Genomic DNA, 16,138 nt, shown 5'->3' with positions numbered 1-16,138 from the left:
GCTGGGAGCTGCTTGCAGGTCCTCAGTTTTGCTCTTGCTGCTGACCACAAGTAACATCCTCCAAGTGCCACCACACTGGAGGGACAAGGGGCTTTCCTGAGGCCCCAGCAGGAGGTGGGACGTGCTCTTGTGTCCATAAGGTGCTGCAGAAGCCCTGTGCAGGTCAGGGCTTTCTGAGCCTGCACCAGCAGGCTGCACCAGACCTGCACCAGCCCATGGTGTGCCATGGCATGTCCCTTGATGCCTGGGAAAAGCTCAGCCAGCAGGATGAAGAGCTGGAGGCAGCTGCAGGATTCTGGCTCTCAAACAGCCTCTCTCCTTGTACAGGAGCAGCTCGCTAAGAAAACATGGCTCTTGCTGTCTGTTCAATGCCTGGAAGAAAGAAAATGGTGCTCATGTCTCTCACCAGTCCTTTTCCCAGCTCCAAACAGCCCTTTTCTCTGCACTCTCCCAGTGCCTGCCCTCCCTGGGATGAGCATCCAAACCTAATTCCACTTGCTTGCAACTCAGAGCCATTCCTGCTGTCAGTACGGCTCCGGACAATTCTGGTGGAAGTGGTGCAGGGAGATCTGCCAGAGTCATTCACACTTTTTTATGGGCCTTCCTTTGAATTCTTCTACAATTTCAGGAACAAAGTTGCAGATTTTTGCAGAAGTTTAAACTCTAGGACACTGCTCTGCTGGGCCACCACAGTTTAAAGCTGCTAACAGATTAGATCTTGACTGCATTCCATGACTCAGCCATGCCAGGAGCACAGGATCCCATCCAAAGCCCACCAAATGCAGCGGAAACCTTTCTGCTCTTGGAAATCACCCTACTGCTGTCAACAGCCCCTGTCCAAACTGAGTTGTTCTGATCCCTGCACAGCTGAGGACACGCAGGACATGGCCCAGCCAGGTGGGAAGGAACTCCAGTGGCTGCAGGACCTCAGTGAAAATGGGAACTGATAGTAAAAAAAAAAAAATTATATGTCTTGAGCTTTATGCGCTTGTTTCTTATTTTCATCCACATGATGAGTGCTTCAAGAGTATGTAGGATCATTGCCTAAAATCTGTGTGTGTCCAAACACTGTGCTCTGGGATAATCCTGCTTGAGCTTGAAGGTTGGACCAGATGCCCCTCTGTGGTGCCTTCCAACCTGACCCGTCCTACGATATCGTCAACCTAATTTTCTCCTGGTCTTCCAAGCCCTGGCACCGATCCAGCGGATGGCTCTGGGAAAGGAACGGGCGACTTTCTCAAGCGAGCTGCCGTAGCAGAGTCTAAATTCCCTTAGTGATGCGGAAAGGGAGACGCAGGAACACGCCGGGGCTGCCCAGCGGCGGGATGGCGCCTGTCAGACCGCCTGGCCCCGCCGGGATGGCCCCGGTGGCTCCGCAGGTCCCGGAGCGGCTCCGCGGGCACCGGGCCGGGGCAGGAGAGGGCGCCCTCTGCCGGCTGCCCGCGCCCACGTGCGCCCTCCCCGCGCGCCGCCGCCGGCGCGCAGCCAATGGGGGAGCGGGGGGTGTGTCCCGGCGGCCGCCGCCGCCAATGGGCGCGCGGAGCCGCGGCGGGGGCGTGGCCGGGCGCGCGCCGCGGCGATCCCCGGTGCCGGGGGCGGGCAGGGCGCACTCGGGCCGTGCTCCTGTGGCTGCGCTGCGCGCTCGGCCCCGCCGCCGCATTACCATGTTTGACGGCTGCCTCCTGCCACTCGTCGTGCCCTGCCTGCTGCTCTGCGGACTGGACGCCGGCACAGGTAGCGCTCCCCGCCGCCCCGGCTCCCCTTCCCCGGCGGCGCTGACAGGGTCCGGCCCCGGGCGGCAGCGTGCGGGCGCGGAGCGCAGGGCACGCACCGCATCCCCTGCGTGGCCGCGGTTCCAGCCCGCGGGATAAATTGCTCCAGGCTTTTGTATTTTCTTTTCCTGTCCTCCCGCTGCTGCTGTAGCGTTCCATGTGGAAAGCTGCTGACTGTCCTTGGCTGCGGCTGCGGCTCGCTCTGCTTTTCCCCTTCTCCCTGCAGATTTTTATTGGGGTTGGTGAAATGCGATGCTTGTGTCTGAGCTATATATTTTTTTTAATGATACAAGTAGCTTTAGCGTTTGCTCTATTCCTGTCTTCCCTGCACGTTTTTGTCTCTAATATATGTGTATATGGAGAGAAATAAATCGCTGTGCTCCGCTGGCTCCATTGTCTGCGCAGCCCGTTCACAGTTTCCAGCGCGGGGCTGTCTGCGCTGAAACCCGAGCGCGGGGCTGTCCCGGGAAGAGGGGGGTGCCGCAGCCCCCGGCCGCCCCGTCGGGCCGCGGCTCCGGGGTGCGAGCGCCTGAGCCTCTCTCCTTCTCGCCTGCAGCTGGCGGAGCGGAGCTGGAAGTGGTGATCCCGGAGCGAGTGCCGCTGGAGAAGATCCACCTGCTGCCGCCCGGAGGGGATCGTGGCGGCCCCCGGCGCCGGCGGGCAGCGGCGGAGCAGGAGGAGGAGGAGGCTGTGCTGCTCCGTCTGCCCGCCGCTGGCGCCGAGCTGTACCTGCACCTCCGCCGCGACCTGCGCTTCCTGGCCCGGGGCTTCGCGGTGGAGCGGCGGCGCGGGGAGGCGCGGCGGCCCCCGCGGGAGCGGCTCTGCTTCTACTCGGGACACGCGCTGAACCGCAGCGACTCCTTCGCCTCCCTCAGCACCTGCGCCGGGCTGGTACTGCCATCCCACCCCGCTCCCTTCCTCAGGGCTGGTACTGCCATCCCACCCCGCTCCCCTGCACCGGGCCGGTACTGCCATCCCACCCCGCTCCCCTGCACCGGGCCGGTACTGCCATTCCACCCCGCTCCCCTGCACCGGGCCGGTATTGCCATCCCACCCCGCTCCCCTGCACCGGGCCGGTACTGCCATCCCGCCCCGCTCCCCTGCACCGGGCCGGTACTGCCATCCCACCCCGCTCCCCTGCACCGGGCTGGTACTGCCATCCCACCCCGCTCCCCTGCACCGGGCCGGTACTGCCATCCCACCCCGCTCCCCTGCACCGGGCCGGTACTGCCATGCCATCCTGCTCCCCTGCACCGGGCTGGTACTGCCGTCCCACCCCGCTCCCCTGCACCGGGCCGGTACTGCCATGCCATCCTGCTCCCCTGCACCGGGCTGGTACTGCCATCCCACCCCGCTCCCCTGCACCGGGCCGGTACTGCCATCCCACCCCGCTCCCCTGCACCGGGCTGGTACTGCCATCCTGCCCCGCTCCCTTCCTCAGGGCTGGTACTGCCATCCCACCCCGCTCCCCTGCACCGGGCCGGTACTGCCATCCCATCCTGCTCCCCTTCGTGGGCTGGTACTGTCAGCCCGACGAGGCGGGATGCCTGTGCTTCACCTCCCCTCAGCGAGGTGACCCTCCCGTCCCTTCACCTCGCTGTCCCCTCGTGTCCCGGGCCCTGCCGAGCTCCAGCGCTGTCCCGTGGTGGGTGTTTGGCCCACCCTGGCTCTCCACTGTGGAGTTTCCTCAGCCTCAGCCATCCCTGAGGGGCCTCAGGCCCTGAGGGGCCTCAGGCCCTGCGGTTCTGCTGTGGGTGGGCAGCAGAACCTGAGGGTGCTGTAGAGGAGCATCCTGGAGGAGGGAACATCTTGTGTCACTGTCCCCCAGCCATGGGGCAGGTGGCTGTGTCCCGCTGGGGGTGATTTGATGCCATCCTGGCTCGATCCTGTGGCAGCTGTGCAGCTGGCTCTTCCCACCAGGCTCCTGCTGTTGGTGTTGGGGTGTTCACTGGGAGCTGTGGTCAGGGAACAGCCAGTGCTCCAGCATGGTTGGAGGAACATGCCACTCAGGGGTGCTTTTCCCACCACAAGTGTCAGGATTTCTCTGCCCGAGACTGTAGTTTCAGGTGGCTCTGCAGGGCCTGGCTCTCCTCGGAGCATCCTGGCAGGAGCAGGTGATCTTGTGTGGGACAGAAAGTTTCTCAGTGGTGGAGACTGAGACTCTTGAGACATTGAATAGTTTGCAGTTATTGTTGATAACTTGAAAGTACTTCAGGACATCAGTGGATCATTAGGCAGTGATTCCCAGCACATGGTCCTGGGAAATGTGCCTGTCAGAACAGACCTGGTGATGGAGATTAATCCTTACACCGTAGTGAGAAGCACTACGCCCTCGGAACTCCAGCCTTCGTTCTGGAGCCATTTGAGGGCGCTGTGCCTCAGGATTAAAAAAACCCCAACAGAGATGCTGAGGTGTGAGTGGCACTGGAAGTTGAGCTGAGTTCCACCGAGGGAAGTTTAAAACTGATATCTCTAGTTCAAGCCTTAAATCACTAACAGCTCTATGCTTTTGTCACCAGGCATGTTTTGTTAATCTTGCTGGGCTTCCAAAGCTGGAAAGCACAGACAAGCAGAGGAGGAACCTTTAAAAAAAAGAGGAATGTAGTTGTAGGCACAGTATTAACTGCCTGAGTCAGGGAATGGAGGAGGGGGTGAAAAAGCTTGGCGAAATTCCCAGTAGAAAAGCTGAAAAAGAGACAAGACTAGTTGGTCTTTGCTCACTACTCTGCAGAAGTGAACAGCAATTTTTGCAGTACCTGTTTGGGTCATGTGAATTCTAAGCAATGACTAAATTGACATAACTGAGCTGGATCAGTCTGGGATCAGTGTCAGAGCTGCTGTTTTGTGCCACCTCTTGGGGAGCAAAGCCCATGTGTTAGTGACAGTGTTGATAAAGTTCTGCTTGCCTTTGCCTGTGCATCTGGTCCTGGGAGTGCTGAGTGGTGTGAGCAGATGTGTTGGGAAAGAAGTGTTTCTGCATGTTGGGATACTTGTTTCCTATTACAGGAATCCATTCATCCTCTTCATTCAGATAATCACCGGGAATGGGAAAGGGCTAAAAGCAGGTGCATGGTACATTTGGGTGAGTTAAAGTTTATAACACCCTTGTGATCTCAAAACTAGAGAACAGAAAGCTCCAGTGTCTGGAGGATGAGCCTGAACTTAAGATGGATGAAACTAAACTTAAGATGAACCTCATTAATTATTGAAATGGTTTCTTTGAAATAATCCACACCACCATGTAGATAAACCTTCTTATTCTAGCTAAGTGGACCATTTTGGTTTCTTAAGTCTGTCTTTAAACATGAAACATCTCACATTTTAGGCTGTTTTCAGTGTTTACACAGCATTTTGCAGTGGCCACACTAAACAAGTTTACCTGTAGTGAAAGCTGTGCAATTTCGTGGTAAGATGTTTTCTGGGATCAGAGGAATCAAAAGTTTGCCCCAAATTATCTAGGAAGTCTTCAATCTGCCATGAGTTGAACTGAGAGCAGGTGATTCTAGAGCCCAAAATTTTTTGCCTTCTAGTCTGGCAATTTAAAATGCTAAGACCATCACTTAAAAAAAAAATTTATTTTCCCGTTGCTTCCTTGAGCCCTGTTTCCTACAGAAAGAATGAGGCTTTGCCCTCAGCAGCAGCCGCAGCTTTACAGGTGGGACATGGGCCAGACCTGTTGGGCTAGAAGAAAGACCTTGGTAGTGGAAACCTTGCAGCCTGTTTGTCCTGGCATTTGTCTTCTGAGCAGTTCTAATGCTGCAGTGGGGGGTTTCCTGAAAACTCCAGCATGGGAGTGCTCACTGGACTCTAAGGAGTGCTCATTGGACTCTAACTGGGTGATCAGGACATCTCCTTCAGAAAAGCTGGTTGCTAAGAAGTAGAGTGGGCAGTAATACTGTGTCCTGTTCTCCAGCTGGCTCAGGCTTTGCTGTAATCATATTCTCAGCCATGCCATAAATCATACCAAAAGTGATACAAAATGATCAGGGCAAGTGGAGTTCTAGTAAAAACAAAATCCCTGACACAGTGGCATGAAAACTGAGTTGCAGCCAGACTGAGTAATTGCTTCCTGGTGATGATATCAGATTCCCAGTGTGGCATCTGAAGGTTGGGGTCTGGTTTTAAGCTCTGCTTGCAGATGCTGCTGTTAACCAGTGTATGGCTGCTGTAGTTTCCTGCTTTGGCCGTGCTCTTGGAGCTGTGTGAGGTCACAGTGAGGTAAGGACTGCTGTACCCAAGTTCTCATCATTTAGATACAGCTAAAATACCTCATGTGAGGATGCTCCAACCCTCCTGTTCTCCTGACAGCCTGGGAGTTCAGCACCGGCAGGAGGCACCGTGTTCCTGGAAGGTGCTGCTGCCTTCCCCTTGGCAGCACTGTCCTCTGGGGAGTGCAGTTGTGCCAACACTTGGATTCTGGCCACAGCTCAGGGCTGCACTTTCCTTCCCTGGTGCTGGGTACTCACAGGCAGTTCTGCAGCCCCTGGGACCAACACTGGAAGACAGCAGCCAGTCCAGGAACTTTATTTTTTTGGAAGTTCCATCTTTGTAAGGCCACAGTAGAGTCACTGTCACATGCTGAAGTGCTGGACTGCAGCATCAGCCGCTTACAGCAGGTGTAGGCTTTTCATATTTCTTGTACCTGAATTTTGGAAACAGTTAGAGTTTTAAGAGGGTCATGAGTCCATGTCAAAATAAGCATTAGACTTAGAAATGAACTTGAAAACTCTGTTCAGGAACTGTATCTGAAAGATGAAAGTCACTGGGATGCATTTAGAGGCAGAGGTTTGATGCTAAGTAATTTGTCTTCCATTTTAAAATCCATAATCTTTGATTTTGGGTTCAGGATTGCTCTTTGGCATGTCTCTAAATAAAGTGGATTATCCTCAGTTGAGATAAGAGAAGAGTTTGTGCCTCCCTTCTGTTCAGGCTAGTTCATATAACATTTTCACACCCCGGTTTTGTCTCCTTTGAACTTCCTTGTGCAGACTGGATTGGTAGAAGTGGATGATGCACATTACAAAGGTTCATGGAGTGAGAACAGTGATTTTTCTCTTTGTAGGATGGAATGGACTAACTGAAACTACACCTTAAGAAATGCACACTGGAAGTTGGGAAACCCTAAATATTTTGCAGTAATGTCTCATACAATCTACTCAGAGAGGAAGAGGGATTCTTTTCTTCCAAGCTTTGTGTACATTTGCCTTTGTTAAACTTCCTGCATCTCCCGGTGGACAAATCTTCCAGCTTGTTAAAATATTTCTGAATGGTGGCTCTTCGTTCTGGTGTGTCCTGTTCACTTGGGACCATCCATAAACTTTGTGAGGGTGTAGATGTAGATTAAGGACAGATGATAAGAGCATCTATCTGGACTTCTTCCTCTAAGGTCTCTGAAGTCCTACTGGTTTCCAGGTCGGTGTAAGTACCTCGCAGGACCTGGATGTCCTGATGTGGGTTTGGATCCTGTCTGGAAGGCCAGTGAGGGCAAAGAGAACTGAGTAGGTTGGACTGCAGCCTCCAGGGAATGAGCAGTGACTCCAAGGACTCCTGGTAAAACAGTAAATCTGATCTGTTCTTGGGGAAAAAGAGGAACAAGGATGCAGAAGAGGCCGCAGTGTGTCAGGTTTAGGTTGTCCAGGGGCGAGTGAGTGGTAAAGATGAGCCCTTCCCTGATAGTTCATCCTGTGCCATAGGTACCTTAGATCGGTGAACTGTCCCTCGAGAGGAGTTTGCCTGCCTTCATTCACTGCAGAGGGAGGTGATGCCTAGTTCAGAGCAGATACTGCAGCTTGGTGAGCTCCATCCCTGGCCGGTGAAGTGTTTTCTGCGTGCACCAGGGCAGTGCTGCCCTTCAGGTGACTCAGGAGCCTCTGCTGCTGTGGGAAGCAGGGCAGAGCAGGAGTGTGGGGATTATAAGATGATACAATTTCCCCTGAGGAAACCTTCAGCTCTGCTGAACTCCCCTGTCTGGGAGAGGAGCTGTCTGGCATTCATCCATAGCTGGGCCACGAGCTGAAAAGTTAAATCTCTTAAAATTGCTGTGCTGGGTTTCCTTGTGATGGGATTGTCTTTCCTCTTCCACAATGGACAAGAGGGAGAACATGTTGGAGTTTTGTTGTTCAGTAGAGTTGGAAGCCAGAGCAGATATTCCTGGGTATTGTCTGCTCTCAGAACTGAGTGTAAACCTGAAATGACTCTGGAACAAGACTTAAAGCTCTTCTTTTAAATTTGCTTGAATTGCACTTTTAAATAATAACCAACCAAAGCTGAAACATGATTAATAAGGACGGGACTAAAACCCACATGAAGTTTATTAAACTGTATTTGTGGGTTGTTTTGTTCTTCACTTTAAACATTAACTTCCTTTTAACTTTGAGGAAATGGTTAAACAACGATTTACAGCGTAACAGTTGAGAAATTGAGAAGGGGATGGAATTTGTCAGATGTTTAAATCTGTTCTCTTTTCAGCGTGTTCGTATGTATGTAACTAATGAACACTTAGGAGCAAGAGAAAAATCTGTTAAAGATTCAGCATTTCACAGATCTCCTTCAAAGATGTTGTGAAAATAAAAAAGGCTGGAAAAACAGTGTAACTGTTGGAGAGTATTAACATGTGGGAAGGTCGAGAACCATGTGCAGAGAACACTGAGGATTTGGATCCCTGTTCTGAGCAAGCCCTGGAGCTGCAGTAGCTTCACCAGCACTACCAGGGCACAGGGGCAGAGCAATGAAGCCAAGAGGCAGGATGGGGTCATACAAAGGCTGTGTTGCCACTGTCATTTCACTGACATTGTGTAAGGACCTTCCTCCTTTTCCTGCTGTGATTTAGCCCAAGAAAAGCTCCGGTGGAAGATGATGTACACATCAGAGGAGTGAACTACTGGTAGTACAGTACTGGTAGTACAGGAGTAGATCAGAGAGTGAGCAAGTTACTGGAGTGACCATTGTGTGTGTGAAACTCTGGGTAAGAGCACATGGGAATGTTTTGGTGGTGATCGATGTTAAGCTGACTCCTAAAACAAGGATATGAAATATCCTTAATGTGAAAGATCTTGCCACTGTTAAGCACAGTGGTGAATGGGGCTGTAGTGGGAAGTGTGGATTATTGTTTGTTTTAATCAACTTGTCAGTTTGCCTGCCTTTGGAGGCAGAAATCATTCCAGCCTTTCCCCTTAGCGGAGCTGCAGGGTTCTGTCAGCTACATGGTCTGGCCATACCAACTGTAAAATTAATGCAGATGATGGTGAACTCTTACACTCCTCTGAATTTTTGGGCTCCTGATGACTCTTGTGTCTCCAGGATGGTGGGGTTGGGCAGTAGCTGCTTTTCCCAACATTTAGCAATCCCAGATCCTGGGCTCCCACAGAGAGAAGGGTGGGAGGGAGTATCCCAGCTTTTGATATGCATCTCCCCAAGCATAATTGCAAGTGAATTGCCGGATCCAAAGCATTTCACTTAATTGGAATGATTTCCAGAGATGTGGGAAAAGTAGCTCCGAGAGTTACGGGGTCTTCTGTTTTACTTCCTTATCTTCAAAATCCAAAGCTTCTCCAGTCCCTTAAATCGTACAGACAGGAGAAGAAAAGCACAGAGGCTTTGTCCAGTGCTGATGTCTGATATCTCATGCTGGGATTAGCACAGGGCAGGATCTGGAGGATTTGAGGGATGCAGATGAGGAATGCATTTCTTGTGGAAAAAGCAAAATAATGATCAGACTATTCAAGTTACAGAATCCAAAAGATCTCCTCTGGGCCAACAGGTTTGGGGACTCTTCAGAACCCAGATGCCAAGTTTGGGGAAATTTTTGACTCCCTAGGAATACTTTACAGGCACGATCCTGTAAACCCTTCCTGCTTGAACCTCTGTTTGCCTTGTCAGATTGATCTTGAGATGCTTCCCAATGTATTCCAGGGTGAAGATGCATGGCTCTTTCCCTCCATAGGTTTCACAATTCCACAGCAAATGTGAAACATAAGTCTTTTCCAATGGTTTAAATTATTTTCACTTATGATGCCAGAAAGTTGGGATAATGCCGGGTAGTGATGAAACTGACTTCTTCTTACATATTTTTGGCACCAGCTGAAATGGTTGGCAGTCTGTCAGGAGCTCTGGTGTGGCTTTTAGTACCATGGCACCAGATTTACAACCCTTCTTCTAAATAATTAAAACCTATATTAAAAAAGGGGGCTGGGGCTACCTCCCAGCTGGAAGATTGGAACAAGGAGGGGAAGTAGTGGAGAACATTGTAAAGGAGGCTGGAAGAACAAGTCACCAGGGCTTTTGCTGTCTCTGAAGCAATTCTGACAAAGCCCAACTTGTGATTTAAATGAAAAGGCAGCCTTTTGGACACTCCAGGGCAGAGTGGGTCTTATAAACTGGTGAGCATTCCATAGGGCCAAGGAATAATGTCGGGTTTTCTCTGTAAATGGAAGGTGCCAAGGCATTTTATCCTTAAGCAACTCCCCTGCCCCAAGAGCAACGTCTCTTTTGGAAGGCCCCCAGAGAGGTGTCTCTTGTCTCTTTAGAGACAGGGGACTGATTGTCTCTGCTGTGCTTTGCAGCCATGGCCAGTGGAGACACCAATTTTTACAGTTTTATTTTTGTCCAATTACTCTTTGGAAGTCAGTGACCCTTTCTGAGACACCCTGGTTTCCCTTGGATGCTGCTCAGTTCGTGTGGCTGTCAAAGGAGGAGAGCTCTCATTTCTGCTAGCAGAAATTCCTCTTGCTGGAAATACTGGGCCAAAGGGATTTCCTGGGTGTACGTGAGGACTGAATTTGGCAGGGAGGTGTGGAAATGTACAATATACAGTATGTAATGTATATTATAAATCATATTAGTACAGTCAGCTGTTGAACACACAGCGTTTGCATGTACGTGCAGAGCATTTCTTTGGAGAGTTGCCTGGCTGGCACAGAACGTGAGGAGGGGGGAACCAGAAAGGTCTGGTCTCTCTTTTTATGTATAGGATGGGTGTTGGACCTCTCTGGAAGCACCTTTACCCTTCAGGTGCACAATCCTGGCAGGCCAGGTGAGCCCTTCTGTTGTTAACAGAAGTTAAATCAGAACTAGAGACTTCTCGCAAGGGGGGGTACATGGCAGAGCTGTGTTTTGAGACTTTTAATTGCAATATAAGTAATCACTGGATTAGTACAATGAAAAGTAAGAACCCCTCATTGTAAATACTCACTTTGTGCAAAGTGTTTCAACTTCAGTGTTGATTACTAAACCTGGAGGCTTTGTTAAGTTTTAAGGTGATAACTTTGAATTCACTCTCTTCTTTTCATGCCAGAAAAGGAGTGGAAAAAGCATAAAAGAACCTTAAAAGCTCTGGGTTGTGAGCAGAGGAGGGCTCTCCTGGGGCAGAAGCTGGCTTCCAAAGGTGTTCTTGCCGGCCCCGGTGTAAAGTCTGGACTTGGTGCAGGGAAGGCAGGGATTTAGTGCTCCGACCTGGACCCTATGGAGTTACTTAGGCAGGGTCTTTGCCTTCCCTGTGTCACTTATTCCGGGTATGATGGAAAATCCTGTAACTGGGACAGTACAACAGTCCATTCCTGACTTCATCTCTGAAATCCAACCCTTGGCTGGCAGGGAGAGCAGTGCTGACTGTATGGCCCTTAATGTAGTTGGGAAGAGGTATTTGGTCCCAAAAAACGCGTTTGGCTCTTCAAGTTACACTTACATCAGTTCACTCAGTGTTCCTTGTGAGGGTGGTACACACAGGGGCCTCCTGTGTGCAGGCAGTGTCACCTCCGTGCTCTCTGAGACAATAAATGCCATTTTATGGCAGTGCAATCCTGGCAGTTGGAACGGTGATTTTGAAGGGATTTCTGTTAACAGGATTTATTTGTCCTCGTGTGAGCTGAGCATCTTGTAAAACATGCATATTTGTGGGGCTGTGTCTGGAGGGAGAGGAAGAAGGGAAACCAAAGGTGTTGACAGGAATCTCCACCTTTTCTTTGTACATGCACAGTGCATTGTTTCTAAATAGTTCTCAGTGATATAAAAATAAATATGAGAAGCAGTTGAAGTTCTTTAATCTGTATTACACAGGCTGAACACAACCATAATCACATCATTTCCTCACAATAAATAATGATTGCAGTGAAATGACCTGGGTTCAGACTGGGCTGATAGACAAGCTTTGGGTACCAAACTGATGGGGGTTTTTTTGTTCTGTTTTGTGGGCAGGTTGGCTACATCCAGCTTGGATCAGAGCAGCTGCTGATCCAACCTGTGAATGCATCTGAGACCTCATTTAGTGGAAAGGAACATTTCGTCAGGCGGAGACGATCCACCAAAGCCGGCCATCCCACCGAGACACACGGTCCTGAGGAGCACTGCAAGGTTGTAGCAGGTGAGCTTGGAGTGGCTCCGGAGAGCAGCCATGGGAATTATGTTTGTATTTTGTAATTCTGGTGGTTGGGTGGCTGGAGCTGGGGAAGATGGAAAGTGTGAGTGAATCCTGCTGCTGCTTCAGGCAGCGGTCACATCGCAGACATGAAGTTGTCAGGGCATGTGCTGTATCATTGAACTTGTGAGATGATAAATTCTGTTTTAACCTTGCAGTGTGACCACTGCTCAGGGAAGGATTCACTGGGTTTTTAGCAAAGGTCCAGGTTTGTTTAAGTGAAGTAAGTGTTTAAGTGAAGGTTAGGGGAGGCTTTTCCATCTCACCTCTCCACTGGAGCTGTGCCAAGCAGGCAGGGATAGAATGGTGATCCTCCCATTTCAGAATGTGGAAAACATCACTTCAGCTACTTTGATATATTTTAATCAGAAGTATCATCTATGGAGTCCAACTCCAGGGATCCAGCTCATAATAGGATAAAGAGGTATCCGGAGATAGAAGAGATGCACAGTTTGTCTTTCAAAACAATCTGTTTTCTTTTCAGCTTCTCATGCCATCATTCTTACTTCTATCTAGCAGAGTACATGATCCATATTAGGGTCAACTGAGCAGACTTTGTATTATTTTATGGATTTTAATTGCTTTTGTAAGGGCTTGTGTGCATTTGGAACTACCAGATGTAGTTCAACAAGGTGACTTTTTTAACTAGGAGCTTGATTTTGCTTTTTCTACCTGGTGTTTGACTAACCAAACTTAAGCTCTATCTGATAAAATAGCTGTTATATCATATATTATAATTTGCTATCATTTTTCAAGAGAAAAATGGCTAAATCTGTTCTTTGATCATATCCTGTCTTCTCCCACTTTCAAAGCCACACAGTCAAATTGCCAGCTGGTATAAATTGGTCTAGTTTTTGACTTCTTTGGAGCAATTGAATTTTATCCTTTCTGGAATTCTCTCTGGGTGGGTTGCATAGGGGGTATTTTTTATGCACTTTGTGTAATTTCTTCATTAGGTTGCAGTGTCCCTGTATCTTCTGTTCCTTTCATTCCCTTCCTGCCCCACTACACAATATTCCAGCTTCTGCCTTCTCCTGGATGGGCTGCATAAATGGAGCAGTGGGTTGTGCTGCTGGGCTGCCGAGAGGCAAAATGGGGAGGTTTTCTGGGTACAGGAGTGAGACTCACTGGTTTGGGAACAGCAGAGTGCTTAGAGACAGGGGCTGCTGTTGGACATCGAAGGACATGGCAGCAACAGGAAGCACAAAAAGCTTCCTTGTGGGAACAACAGTGGAAGAGGCCTGAAGGAACTCACTGTAATGGGCAGCCAGGAACCTGAAGTTTGCCTGTAAGGCTTTGAATCACAGTTTTTGTGTTTAACCAGACCTGTGCACCAGCAGGGGTGACCTGTGCCTTCTCCTAAGCCGTGTCCTCCCTGGCACTGCTGCTGGTAAATCCTGCAGCCAGGGCCTTTGTTTTCTCCTGTGTGGAGCAGAGTGCTTCACAGTTCAGCAGGTTTATCATTCTCAGGAGTTCAGACTAAGCCAATCTTCTTTCTGATTCTCTGAGAATGAAATCTTGGATCTGGTTACGGTTACAGATCCCTTATGTCTCTTTTCAGAGAAAACATCAGAATTTAGCACTGCTCTGATTTCCCAGCCAAGTTCTGTAGGTGCTGCAGCCCTGTGGTCACAGAAAATGCATTTCAGAATTCTTGCACTATAAAAAAAGGCAGCCATTAGTTAAAAGCTGAACTGAACCAAAATCAGTCCAGGAAATCAGCCTTATCCTTTTGCCACTGAACCTTTTGACCTTTTTTCTAGGGACAGGATGCTCCCTGTCATTGGCAGAACTGAAATTCCCTCCTTCAGAAGAGGGGCGAAAGGAAGGAAACTGGGGAGACACTGGGTAATAATTATATGGGATCACAAAGGGAAAGAGGAGCTGAGTGAGCATGAAGATACTAAAGGAAGACAGTGAAAAAAGAGTATTTCCAGTGGCACCTTCTGCTTCCTGAAGGCTTCTGGGGACCCACTGCTACAGTTGAGAACAGAATTCCCATCCCTTGGGTGCTGATTCCTTCTGCTGTGCTAAGAAGGGAGCCAAGCCCCTGCAGTGCTGCTCCTGCAAACAGCCACTGCTCCAAGTAGCCCAGTCCTAAAATAATGCAATTGCTCGTGGGCTTTCCCACTTAAAGGCAGATCACTGAATGTTTGTCATTGTTGAGGGAGAGAAATGTAAGTCATGGCTGTTAATAGGCTTAGCACGTTAACGACCTAATTGACTCCTGTCTGCTTTGGATTAACTTTCCTGCACAAGGAATTTAGAAACAAAAAAAATTAATCCTGTCTGACACACAAAAGGTCCATTTCTATTGAAACTGTGTGGAAGCGGCCATCTAGGGATGGGTTTCCAGAGTTTCTGCTGGGAAAAGGTCTCTTCACTGTGGTACTCACCAACATGGGCTGGTCAGATTTGTACTAGAGGTTGTTTTCCATTGGCTTAAAATTTAGCTCACCCAGGCTAAAACCTGGCAGGAAAGATTGGAGGCTGTAAATACATGGGAATATTCATATGCCAGACATTTTAGATACAAACCCTGTATTGTGGAATGACATAGACAGAAAAGTACAGGTCTGTGTAAATACAGTATAAAATTAGTATTTTTCAAGGGCACAGAAGTGCCATCCTTAGGCATTTTCCAGTCCTTTACTGCTGTTCTTGTATTTTCTGAATACACAAGAACCACCCCTATATGTATTTTATTCTTCAAATTTTGTAATTCAGAGGTAGCTGGCATAATCTGGGGTTATTTGGGAAACAAAATACAAAACATCAGCTGAATTTTTAATGTTAATTATTGATCATGTTATGAAAATTTAAACAGGGCTAAATTGCCCAGTGACAAATTTCCTGTGATATATGAACTTAATTACTTGTAAAACAAAGGTGCTTGGTGGTGTAATGACTCGTGTGAGTATTTGGAGGAGGAGCAGGAAAGCACTTTAAGAAAGCAGAATGAACTTAATTACGAAGTGCTACTGAGGGGACAGAGAGCACAGCTTTCCAAGGGCACTGCCCTTGTGTTCCACCCAGAAATGTGGTGCTCTCCCTACAGACCCCAGCCTTGGGAGAGGGAAAGTGGCTTGGGGCCAGGTAATGCCATCAGACTGGTTTGATAAGGGGTGGTTAAAATCTCTAAAACAACTCCTTTAGTCTAAGTGGTGTAACATGTCTTGCAGCACTCAAAATTTTTTTTAGGTCTGCAGGAGAACTTTGTGGGAGCCAAATTTCTCCTGGAATAATCTGTATAAGAGGATTAATCTGGCTGTAGTCAAGAATGGGAAAGTACTTAAGGTTTTGCATGACTGGATCCTTGAGATTTGAACCTGAAAGTGTCTACTAATGGGTTAAAAAAAAATCCCAGGGCTGATGTTGTAATTCCAAAGTGCTCCAGCAGCAAAGGAGGGATCCCATCACCACGAGCCAGGTGCTATTGTTAGACATATGATATGTGAATATGTTTTATTTTTATCACCTGTCATCCAGCAAGAGAAAGAGTTCAAGTCACAATGCACATTTCTGCTCAGGCATGAACATGAGCCCCTGTGAGGCAAACAGAAAACCTATTAAAAGGTTTCCAGGTGCACATGCAGTGAGGGGGAAGGAAGGGAAGGTTGGGTTTCACTTGCTCTGCAGCATGGAGTTGTGAGGAACATGGGAAATAGCTTCACACCAGTGATGTGAAACACTTCTCATCTCTGGACACTGGGCAGCATCTGTACAAACCTCCTGTCACACCCTGCTCGGACAAATTTCTTGTCAAAGGTCCTGGAGAAGTGTTTTTACTGTGGAGAGAGTGGAGTCAAAGGGAGTTTTGTTTGCAGGTTTTAATACATAGAAGTAAGAATTTCCCTGCAGAAGAGCCAGACAGGAGAGAAAGATCTCTTTTAATGCATCATACATGATTTTTGCAGTGCCCGACCCCTGAGATAGAGCTTCTTTAATTGCCCTG

At 49.1% G+C, this 16,138-nt stretch overlaps 1 protein-coding gene across 4 annotated transcripts in view; it reads left to right on the top strand.

The window, feature by feature from the left end:
• Window positions 1–1,596: 1,596 nt before the first annotated feature.
• The window catches only part of ADAMTS17 (ADAM metallopeptidase with thrombospondin type 1 motif 17), a 167,450-nt gene continuing 152,908 nt past the window's right edge, over window positions 1,597–16,138 (top strand). For all 4 annotated transcript variants that reach the window (XM_032122461.1, XM_032122462.1, XM_032122464.1 and 1 more), the window contains exons 1-3: window positions 1,597–1,734; window positions 2,329–2,663; window positions 11,964–12,129. In XM_032122461.1, the coding sequence (XP_031978352.1) occupies window positions 1,665–1,734; window positions 2,329–2,663; window positions 11,964–12,129 (571 nt within the window). In that variant the 5' untranslated portion in view covers window positions 1,597–1,664. The remainder of the gene's footprint in view (window positions 1,735–2,328; window positions 2,664–11,963; window positions 12,130–16,138) is intronic.

Source organism: Corvus moneduloides, chromosome 13 (genome assembly GCF_009650955.1).
Source record: "Corvus moneduloides isolate bCorMon1 chromosome 13, bCorMon1.pri, whole genome shotgun sequence".
NCBI classification, from domain to species: Eukaryota; Metazoa; Chordata; class Aves; order Passeriformes; family Corvidae; genus Corvus; species Corvus moneduloides.
Note: the sequence above shows the minus strand (reverse complement) of the source record. Positions and strands in the feature narration are given on the sequence as shown.